Here is a 12,287-nt window from a genome sequence, read left to right on the forward strand (position 1 = left end):
TAACCTTAACCACCCCCTCACAGCTAACCTTAACCACCCCCTCACAGCTAACCTTAACCACCCCCTCACAGCTAACCTTAACCACCCCCTCACAGCTAACCTTAACCTTAAACACACACACACACACACACACACACACACACACACACACACACACACACACACACACACACACACACACACACACACACACACTTAATCTTAGTTACCCACCCCATGACTAACTTCAACTGTGAGTAATCTTCCAGCTGTTGTCATTTATGAATATAACTCTGAATAAGACTATTCCATTAGATGCTAGATAAAGCAGACCAACCATTTCCTTTTAATGTTTCTAGTGGCTGATCAGCTTGTCATGTGACTCCATTCACAGCTATAGTAGTCTGCAAGTATCCCTGACAATAGGGCTTAGTGTCACTTTGCTTTATGGCAACACGACAAATGGAAAAGCGAGTTGTTGAGGGGGGGCACTTTGCATATTGCATTTTTAATTATTCAGTAAAGGCCACCATTAGTTAAGTAGAAATTAATTGAGTCAGAGAGAATTGATTTAGTGGTATCAGCATATTTTGTGATAGTAATTATAAATTAAGAAATAGATCAGTGACATTTAATTTGATTCTCGATTAACCCTCTGAACAACACTATTTTCTTCAATAGCATAAATACTGTATCTCTCTGTATCTAAACGAGTTTTCATGTCACTCATTCTGCAATGCAAGTTTAACTAGTTGGTTAGATGACTACTGTGTAAAAATAATCCCTATTGTAACTGGTTCCATCCCTCTGGCACTTCTATCATATTAGAATGAGTTGACCTTGTTATGAACTCAGGAACTGATAAGTATAATGAAATGAAATCCCACACCTCACTATTTTTCAGAAAAGGAAATAATTGATTGAACTGAGACCACATGCATAAAAGAACAACCACCCTGGCACCTTTCTGACCTCCATAGGGTCCTTAATCATTAATAACACAGGTTTCTGACATATACTTCCAAGTGGTTAACTACAGTAATCTCAAACCTATGGCAAGTTCAATGTTAAACAGATGTCAAACTGAATTCCAGATGATATCAAGCTGAATGAAAAGTCTTGTCAATCTGATATTAACGCTTCTATTCAGACTACATTTTGATTTTTTATTAAAGACTTCCCTTCCCGCCCTGCGCTACGTATCCTTCAAAAGAGGAATATATGTTTTAAAATGTAAAAAATTGTAGCATTTGCAGTGGGGTCCTTGTGATGGACATTGCTGCTTTCTGTGGTGGTTTTTCTGTAAAGTCCAGGAGAGGGGCAATGCCTTCTGGGAAAGGCGAGATGGCCGAGTGGTTGCTCAGCGCCTATCATAATCAGGATGTTGAAGATGGGCAATGCCAAACTTACACTAAACCCTCCATATGTTAGAGTCAATAGTGGTAGGGGAATTTGACTGTAGGGGTGCAAGATTCTAGGTAAAGTCATTTCAGGAATGTCAACAGACCCCAACTGTTGTGGGCACAACCATGCTGTAGCAGTCATGTGACCTTATAGAAAGGTATATTTAAACATTTGTAAATGATTAAATCGTGGAGAAAAAAGCAGAAGGAGAGCCGGGAGCCCGATCTAGTGTAATATCGTTAGGTCACCAGGACAGTATATAAAAGGCAAGAAGTATACTCACAAACAAGGGTTGCTAGGTGAGGCAACCACTCGTCAGCGCTTGTGGGGAAGTACCGTCCCCACTTGGCCTTGTATGGTATGATGCTGGTCGCTGCTCCAAAAAAAGGATTCTGTGGTTCATGGGAAAACCCTTTTAAACCAATCCCCCCCCCCCTAAAAATAAGGGGCAAACGCTAAGTACTGTAAGAACTGGAGGTGCCCGTTTCTAATGTTGTAATGTTCTAGATATATAAAGCAGGATTCGGATAAAAAGTTCAAAAATATTTAATTGTGCACTCAACAACGCATTTCGCGGTTTTGCACAATTAAATATTTTTGAATTTTTTATCCGAATCCTGATTTATATATCTAGCACAGGAACCCTAAAAGGTAGGACACCACATAAGCTATTGTTGGATACTGCCTTTTGGAGATCTTTGTACACTTAACATTAGAAACGGGCGCCTACAGTTCTTACAGTACTAAACATTTGGAAATGCTTTTTAATGGTAGACAAGTGGGAAGTAGATAAAGAAAAATCTTTAGTAAAGATTTACCCTTTAAGTACAGATGAATACAATTGTGGAATTTTGTTTTTTCTAAAAGTCTCAGTTTTTATGAAAATGCACTTTGTGTTTCAGCTGAAAGTATCATGAAGTGAATGTGGAGGGACCCTAGAATACATTGGTAAATAGAAGGAGCCACTGCAGTTTTTACAGGATTACAGGTTAATGGTCCCTTGTAAGGAGGGGGGAGAAAAAAAGTTACTGGTGACCTGCTGCAACATTTAGTTAAAATGTATTTTTGCAAAAAATAGATGTTGAAAACTTAAAAAAAAAGTATGTGTAATGCAGGGATACAATATTTAAATAGTAAATGCATACTAAAAAAGGAGATACTAAAGTGGAGATTTAAGTTTACTATTTGTAACCCATTAGCAGCTTCAAATAAATTATCTCATTTGAGATAAGTGCACTGCTTTTGACCTCAGCCGTCAAAACGCGTTGTGCTGTAAATTCATGGAATGCTTTGATCTCTCTCTCTCTGCTAGCAGAGCATATAGAAACTGAAAGCAGAGGTCCTCTGTTAATGTCTCACACTGCCCCCTAGTGACAAATGGCCATAAATACACATTACAGCAGTGCAAATTAGCAGCAAGGAAATGTAACAAATAAATTAAAAAAAGTGCTAAAATAAATTGGCCTTCAGCACTTGCAAGCTTCTAAATAAATTGGCTGCTAAAGGGTTAAATGAATAACTGAGTGTTTAGGAGACCCTCCATGGATGCACCATGTGTCTTGTTAGTGAGCGTGTTGTGCTCAGAACAAGCACAGCAACCACATGCTGTGCTGAGTCACCAATGCCCAGCATTTGTCAGCAATGACTAGCCAATCAGCATTGCTTTTACATGACAAAAATATCTACCAAAGGCTAAGAAAGACTCTGGTTGGCTAACAGTAAGTAAAAATGCTGATCAGTCTTCACTTTTGGATGGCTTGCTCTGATTGATCCAAAGAAGTGACCAGTAACCACTTAGGCTACTGGCACTAGCCAGGGAGTAATGCATACATGAAATAAAGGTGCCTGGAGAAAAGAGCTCAGGGGACTGCCACTAGTAAAATGCTGATAAAGTTAGTGATATTCTACTACTGCATTATTATAGTAAAATATTGGTAATATTTACTGATATTTTATTATGACTAAACCTAATCCTACTCTCCCACAGAACCCTTTCCTGGTGGTGCCTAACCCTAAGACCTCCCTGGTGGTGCCTAAACCCCTAAGACCACCCCCAAATGCCTAACCCCCTTGAATCCGCAAATTCCCCTCCTAAAGTTACCCCCCCCCTTTCCGCAAAGCTGCAATATGCATCTTTGAAGGTAAATTTGGGTGCACGGTTAGCGGCAAAAGGGAGCGCCAGCTGTGCAATGTGCAATGCCCCCTCCGGGCACCCAAATTTACCTTTGTAACGGATGCAATTTGCGGCAAAGAAGGTAAAATTTGGTGCCACTGTGCTAAAATTTCCTGTGTATGCTGCTAAATGTGGCATTTATTATAGGCGCCTACAGCAGTGCCGTTGTTCTGTAAGGGCTGCTGCGCCCTTTTTTCCCCTGCTTTGGGGAGTGACAAAGTGGGGGTGAAAAAGCTTGTAAACCTGAATGGTTTGTGAAATCTTTTCAAAAGAAATGGCAGTTTTATTTTTATGCAGGATAATGTTGATTTATAATATTATACTGAGGGCAAATTGGTACCAAACTGATGATGAAAACTGGTGTATGTAACTGATAGTTAGAAGGGCTCTTTTTTTGCTGAATTTTGGTGAAAATTAGACATTTAATTTTGTACTGAGTCAAGATTCTGAAACTTACAGAACAAAGTAGCCTGAAATGCCTTTTAAGGTTCATCTAAAAAATAAAGCTGACACAAAACGCTGCCAGTTTCCACTTTCCAGTACTTTTAAAACATCTCTTATTTTGAAGCTGAACTCCGTAAAATCAGTAAAACTTCTCAAAGGTCTGCTACCCCTGTGCTATGAGATATTGTATGTGACGTGTTTGATGCAATTCTCAATGGGAACACCATTTCTCTAGACAGACCATTCTCCACTTTTTCTGGTGCCAGTAAGCAAGCAAAGCATCCAACAGCAATGACTCCCAGGATAGGATGGGGAGTGTCCCGGGCTGGCAGGGAGCCACAGCTTGCCTGGAAGTCCAGCATAAGACACAAAAATGTGTTTTTCATGCAAAATCTTTAATTACTGCATGAAATCCTTAATGGATACATAAGGTGAATTAAAAAAAATGATTTACTTACCTGGGGCTTCCTCCAGCCCCTAGAAGCCTATGTGTCCCTCACCACAGTCTCCTGGGGTCCTCTCCAAAGCATCCCCTGACCTGGCCTGACTGAGGCTTCTGCACATGCGCATGGGTGAGTGCTGTAAATACAGCACAGGAAATTTGGGCGCAGCCGCCGCCACCATAGGCCGCAATAAAATTACGCCTATAGAGGCACACAGTAAGTAACTTCGGCGCTGTCAGAAAACAGAGCTGAAGTTACTTTTAAAAAGCTGTAATTCGGCCTCCAGCAATAGTTGGAAGCCAAGTTACATCATTCCCCACCATCCACCTGGACCTGGAGGGGGAATAGTAATTAACGCCGCCAGGACTTGTGCAGCAGCAGGATAAAGCCATATACCGGCTGTAGTCTGCGCCCATGTTTTCAAGTCAAGTGTTCTGTGCAGCTGCAGCACTACTGCCCATTGACATGCACTTCTTAAAGTGGCAAACTGCTAAACAAGGTGATTGACTATACGCTAAAATCCACTTTGCTTTTGTAGTACCAAATTTGCTGCGGCCACTATTTATTGCTGCTGTCCCCCACCACGACTCACAAATTATTTTTTGACTTGTCCCCACTCTTCCCCTTAACATACATAACAATTTTGACAACAGAGTAGAGAAAGAGATCACTGCTCTACCTCCTCACCAAATGAAGGTGCTGGAAAACAATGCTGCAACCATGGTATAGATAGAAATACATATATCCAGGCACATCGCCTCTAGTTAGGACATTAAATAAGTTATTAAGGAAAGGGAGGTGCTGAAGGGGGTGTGGCTAGAAAACAGCAAAAATCTATCAACCCTTCACACTCTCGCATGCAAATGTTCAAACAAATGCATTCACAGATTCACTCATCCAGGCACAACTGTTATCCCCACAGCTAAGTTAAAAGCCGGGGTTTTAGTTCACAGAAGAATGCATTCTTATGCTTAGTCACCTATACTGCGCAGAAGTACCCAGGTAAACATAGGTGTTCTAACCCTGTAACATGCAAAGTGCAGACATGCAAACACATTCATGCAAACACAAACACTCACGGTGCATTCTACTATGTCCTGTGCTCCCACTTTAACGGATACCCGAGGTGACATGTGACATGATGAGATAGACATGTGTATGTACATTGCTTAGCACACAAATAACTGTGCTGTGTTCCTTTTTTTCTTTCTCTGCCTGAAAGAGTTAAACATCAGGTATGTAAGTGGCAGTTCCTGTCTAAATCAGGACTGGGTCAGACTACAGTGTGACCCTCACTGATAAGAAATTATAACTATAAAATACTTTCCTAGCGGAAAATGGCTTCTGAGAGCAGGAAAGAGAAAAAAGGGTCAACAGTTTATAGATTTTAGCTCTGGCATACTTCAATTAATGTGTCATTGAGCAAAAACAATAAAACAGTAAAACTTAAAAAGTAGATTTAAATATAAAATAAAACTGGAATAGCTTTAAAAAGTCATTTTTTTAGGAGGAGGAGGATAGATACAATTGTTTATGTCATTCACTTATTTTCACCGCGGGTGTCCTTTAAAGGAAACAATGGTGACCGGCACCATGCACCACATCCCCTCTCAGAAGACACTGTGAAGGTTGAGCTGCTGCAATGGCACAGCTGCCCACTTGTAGAAGACACAGGCACTATGTTTAAATATTCCATGTGATGTTATCGTTAGAATCTTTTTTGCACACCCTATTCTCAGGGTCATTCCCTCTAATAAAGGAAACAGACCCTTTTTATAAAACCCTGGATACTCAAGGCCCTTTAGAAATTGCTTGCAACATCTGTCTCTCTTCTTTTATAAAGGACTGCTTTATTATAGAGAATCAGTAAGTCACTGGGTTTCTCAGCCATTCTATACTCATCTCTATCTGTATGCATTTAAACATCGCCTCCTCATTATATATAAGTAACTCTATACATCATCCCCGCTTGAACTATCACAGAATATGTCATGGCAGATGAGAAGAGGGAAATAGCCGTTCCAGAATTGAATGCTACATAAAACATGTGCTGTGTGAATGGGATTGTACGGTGTCACGTGAAGCATGTGTTCACATAGATTTCTCTGCTAAGCTAACAGACTGGGGCAATATTTTACATGTAAATGAATGTTAATATATTCAAAGCATGCCTGGATTGTATTCATTTGATTTGGTTCGCCAATAAGGCACATACAGTGTTTTGGCTAGTGTTAACAATACTTCTGTGCATAATTACAGATTCATGAGTGAAAAGTGGCTGAAGCCAGGAAAACAATGGCTTGTTTTAACCTAAGGACCTACAAGTTGAAAATTGTCAATGTACTCCTATAACACAATGACATTTTTTTTTCTACAGCTTACATTATAGTCAGTGACTGCCAATTATTGATATTCTTTGGGCTTTTAAGGGAATACACACTGAAGTCCAGCATTTCAACTGAGCATATAGGTTTGGGATTACAGTTCCCATAGCCCTTCAAGACACTTCTGTAGGTGACAAGGTGACTTTGTCACCTGATAATTTGGGAAATTTGTAGAAATTGTTGCTATGGCTATGCTGAGGTGGTAATTTTGGCATAGGATAGTGTAGCGGTTATGGCGGGTGCCAGAGTTCCACATATATTATAGCGTAACTTCAGTGTGGGATAATTAGAGGCTATTGTGGGTGCCGGAATTTTGGCAATGGTTAATTAGCAGTTATAGTACTGAATGATAGTTATGCTTATGTTATGCTATCTGAGGAACATGCTGATGCCAACTATTTATGCTATTTTGGAGCATGTTACTTAATCATGTTGTTGGGGGTGCATGTTGATGTTGCCTTAATATGTTATTTGAGTGATATGCTGATTAATTATATTATCTGAAGGATATGCTGCAAAAGGCCTAGTACAAGTACCAATAAACGTACATTTACTTCTTTAAATATTGTGTAAACAACAGATCCATGTAATATTTCAAGCACTAGACTCTGAAAAGTCACTCAAAAAAATATAGGTCAAAAAACTTAGCGGAATCATTCTCACCTTTGGTACTCATGAGTAGGTGGGAGTAAGAACACCCTGTAAGACCTAGGGAATTAGTAGTGGTGGAATTAGGGTATATGCTGTCATACTGCACCATTACCAGGAAATGCCATACAAGTGTGACACTTTTTGGTAGCTCCTCGGGAGGAATGCTTGTCAGTATGCCAATCCAAGGGGCAGTACCTATGGACTATTTCTGCATAGATCTGGCATCTTGGGTCTTGACATATTTTCTATATGGACTACACCCTTGGAAGTGCCACTTATTCACAGAGGTGCCTTGGTGCAGCACAGCACTGTATATCTTTGGTGAGGACCTGGATTATGTTAAATGAGTATGATATTAAATGAGTAGGAGAGAGGTATATTGCTTAGGGAATTTTCCAGCAAAGGTGAAAGACCACTTTAACATGTCCTGAGTTTCACTATGTGAGATCTTTTAAATGGCCTGACTATGCAGAATTTAAAACCTTCTTTGGAGATCGCTAAAGATTAGCATTTGGATCAGACTGGAGGTGTACAATAGGCATTACTTTTCATAAAAGCATTAACTCCACTAGTATTTTATGTACTATGATGTCCATATCTTTCAGTTTCTGGACTTAAGCTTTATATAGATAGATGACTGACACCTGATCTGACTATTTATGGCTGGATTGAGTAAAAATGTGAATATCTGTACGTCTGTTGCCAGGGCTGGTGCTACCATAGGGGCAACTGGGTCTATTGCCTCAGTGCTTCCAGGCACTGCTGCCCCCCAGGTCCCCCACTTTATTTTGGTTCCACAGAGCCTATTGCTAAATTTTGGGCAGTGAAGTGCCTCACCTGTCCTGGCTGGCATGCTCCTCTGTATGACCATGGCTCCTTGCACACCCTGACTTTATCCTCGCTGGCCACATCTACTCGGGGACCCGGCGTGTGCTATTACATAATAACATGCACCAAGTCATGGAGGAGAGTTATCTCTGTGAGGATGAAGATGGAAGAGCACAGAGCAACAAACAGCTGGGACAGGTGAGTTGCTACACTCCCAAAATTGTTGCAGGGGCCCTGGGGACTGAAATAAAGTTGGGGAAGGGGGGCCTGGGAAGGGCTAGTGGGGTGTTGAATTAATTTGGCAACAACAAAAGGGGCCAAAAATGCCACTTGATGGGTCTTTCAGGGGACTCCCAGCTTAATTTGACTCAGAGGCCCCTGATTATTACCTGTTTAGCGCAGCTGACACTGTTTAGAGCCATAAGAATTAGTTGTGTTCTTCTCTGTCTCTCTTTGTTTTATAAGTAATAATATCCATTTTTTCCAAGATTGGGTTCCCCAATAGCCAGTCATGAAGTAAAGTCTGCCCTGAGCTGACACCCTGTATTATGTGATTAGCTTATATCAGACTTGCTCCATCTGTATTGCTTGAAAATGGCAAAAACAAGTCACACAGAACCAACTTACTTTTGCCAGAGTTCTTCTCCAGACGTTTTTCCATTTTAGTGACCGTGCTGATGATTCTGATATCTGGAAGTAAAATCACGCCGTTTGCATTCTCAAACTCTGAGGCTGGCCGAGCAAAGTGATCCATTCCACTGACTGTAATCTTGGGTTCATTAGCCTGGAGAACTACAACATATGCTTCAATGTCTGGGATGGTGATGCAGACATCCTCTCCGAAGCATCTGGAATACAAATCAACATTACTGAGTGGAATCATCATCAGCAAGTCTATCACTTCTAAATAATATGGCATTTTTGGACTGCCTATGCTTGACTTGCCTTTTTATACCTGTGATGAAACTGATCCATAAGGATAAGCAGATCGTGAACTTTACCCACCAAAAGATCTTTGTCTCCTGAGATGAGTGCTTACATTTGCCTGTTTGTACATCATGAACATGCAACTATGGGTAAGCAGAAGGAAGCCCCTAAGAGCATTTACCTCAGAGCAACATTAACCTATTGGATTTTTAAAAAAACTTCCACACTCTGATGATCGATTGACCCACAGATAAAATATTTCATACACAAATAAAAATATGGAAATTCTTATTGCTGTGTGTGCTCTTCTGGAGATATTTCAACTAATTGTACTATTCACAGTGACATTTAGTCCTAGTACTCTAAAAGTTTCTCATAAGCATTTCTAACTCTAATTGTATCTTTTTTTTTCTGCCATTTGAATGCAAAAACTGTGTTTTGAGAACAGTTTAGTGCTTTAGGTACATCATGATTTGGACAGGAAGGGAAAATAAAATCTGCAGCCAAATCCTCGGCAACAGTGCAGTTTGGAACTTGGACTTGTGGATGCACTGTGGGACACCACTTTCCTACATTGCTTGGATCAGGGTGAGTATTGGCACCTACCATCAAGGAGCAATTTGCGGGGGGGGGGGGGGGGATCATTGCATGTGCATTCTTAAAGCAGGTGGAATGACCCTTGTACACAATTTCAAATGAGGACTACCTTGGCTGAGTTCCATCCAGTGTGCCTACAAGGCTAATGCTTGAACCGATGCTTGTATCTGAGGCAAATGAGGGAAAGCAAGCAAGAGCTGTCCCAAGGGCGGGGGGGGGGGGGGGCGTTTAGTTTAGCTGATACCCCCTTTTGCACAAGAAATCTTCACCTTTTCTCAAATAGATCATCAGGGAGGTCTGTATGGCTGATTTTGTGGTGAAAAGTCTCCCACAGTTTGATGTCATGACCATGGTCCTGACAGTTTGCCGTCTGTGATCCTCATTCCATTGTGAGAAATAACAGATGTTTCAAACTGCCAAGCAAGCAATAGCTTCCTCTGTGCATAGGACTCTCAGTAACAAACCTTCCGTACAGATCACCTGGCAGGACTAAAGATGTCACCACCAGTGATAAATTTTAGAATGTAAATCAGGGAGAGGAAATATTTTTTAATGGGCAAACACTGACTAAATAATTGAAATATGAATATTCTAAAGAATAAGCAATTGTATTCATTATGTTATTTCCACCATAGTTTCCTATTTAAAAAAGTATTTCTCCCTTTTCTTCTGGGGGGCGGGGGGGGGGGGAGATACTTATTCCATTGCAAAGGAAACAAACAAAAAATACTCATGGATGGTAAGCTGCTTCCTGGGATCTGTCACAAAGGTTCTCTATGTTATATTTTGTAATGGACATATTATATATTATGGGCAGCACGGTGGCATAGTGGTTAGTGCTCTCGCCTTGCAGCGCTGGGTCCCCGGTTCGAATCCCAGCCAGGGCACCATCTGCAAGGAGTTTGTATGTTCTCCCTGTGTCTGCGTGTGTTTCCTCCGGGTACTCCGGTTTCCTCCCACATCCCAAAAACATACAGATAAGTTAATTGGCTCACCCCTAAATTGGCCCTAGACTACAGTACTTACACTACATAATACATACATAGACATGTGATAATAGTAGGGATTAGATTGTGAGCTCCTTTGAGGGACAGTTAGTGACAATACAATATATATATATATATATATATATATATATATATATATATATATATATATATATACATATATATATATATACTGTACAGCGCTGCGTAAGATGTTGGCGCTATATAAATACTAAATAATAATAATAATAATATATCTGTTTAAGGCAGATACAATGAACTTATCGTGTGTTACTCCAGTTTGCTCATCCTTGCTGTGCAAACTTTCAAAGTCACTAATAAAGTAGTCAATGTCAAGCTACTCTGCTCCTGAACTGCGGTCGGATTTCTTTATTTCAGTTAATGTCATTACCTGCAATGATCTCTATAAGCTTACAGTGATGTCTGACCGTTCTGCATTCATCAGTCTATGGCTTGGCTAGTTCAAAGCCAATTGCTGCCAGGGTTAATCTTTAGCTAAATCAATATGTAAATAGCTAATGGGCATTTAATTAATTTTTCAGCAAAAGCTTACAGAAATGTAATTAGACAGCTCTACATTTAATTGTTATCAACCACCAACATACGGTTCTCCACAGTCATATATATTGTACCATAACCTACACACAGCATTGGAATTCTGAAGAACCCAGTCAAGCTCAGTCAATACTCAGAACATAAGATGTGCTTTAAGAGCTTTTTTTTTTTCTTGTGCATCTAGTACTTTATTCTTTAAAGCCGGGGTCCCCAACCACCGGTCTGCGGCCCACTGCTGGTCCATGGGACGTTTGCAGTTGGGCCGCGGGACTGTCCTCTTGCCCCCCCCAGCTGCCACTGCTATTACCTCAGCCAGCGACCGCTTCCTTATATTCCCCTCTCCTGCGTGTGTAACTGATTCCCAGCAGGGTATCTCCCGGCTGCGGTCTGTGAGGAGGCAGGAAGCAGGGTAGTGGCTTCCTGTAGCGGCAATGTGTATTACTTATGGGAACCACTCTCCCCGGGCCAGAAAAGGTTGGGGACCCCTGCTTTAAAGTATACCAGAGACGTCAAACGATAAAGATTTGATACTTACCCGGGGCTTCCTCCAGCCCCATAAGCTCATCCGAGTCCCTTGCCGTCCTCCCGTGCTCTGCCGTTCCAGCCGCAATCAGCCCCAGTAACAGGCTCAGTTGGGTCTAGTCTTGGTCTTCTGGGTCTTCTGTGCATGCGAGGGACTCAGACGAGCTTATGGGGCTAGAGGAAGCCCCTGTTAAGTATTAAATCTTTATCGTTTGACGTCTCTGGTTTACTTTATTTGTGGTGTTTAGCATATATTATGAATAGGACACCTCAAAAGAAAATGCACTCATTTATACTGTTTAAAGAACTGCTGCAATATTTGTACATAATTCAGCATTATTTGTGCTACTTTTAAGCATAATCCCACTTTTTG

At 40.9% G+C, this 12,287-nt stretch overlaps 1 protein-coding gene across 1 annotated transcript in view; it reads right to left on the bottom strand.

Annotated features, from left to right (window-relative positions):
• The window catches only part of CLSTN2 (calsyntenin 2), a 1,262,395-nt gene that overhangs the window by 33,966 nt on the left and 1,216,142 nt on the right, over window positions 1–12,287 (bottom strand). Inside the window, exon 12 of the mRNA XM_068280737.1 lies at window positions 8,934–9,154. Within this exon, the coding sequence (XP_068136838.1) occupies window positions 8,934–9,154 (221 nt within the window). The remainder of the gene's footprint in view (window positions 1–8,933; window positions 9,155–12,287) is intronic.

This window comes from Hyperolius riggenbachi, chromosome 4 (assembly GCF_040937935.1).
Source record: "Hyperolius riggenbachi isolate aHypRig1 chromosome 4, aHypRig1.pri, whole genome shotgun sequence".
NCBI classification, from domain to species: domain Eukaryota; kingdom Metazoa; phylum Chordata; class Amphibia; order Anura; family Hyperoliidae; genus Hyperolius; species Hyperolius riggenbachi.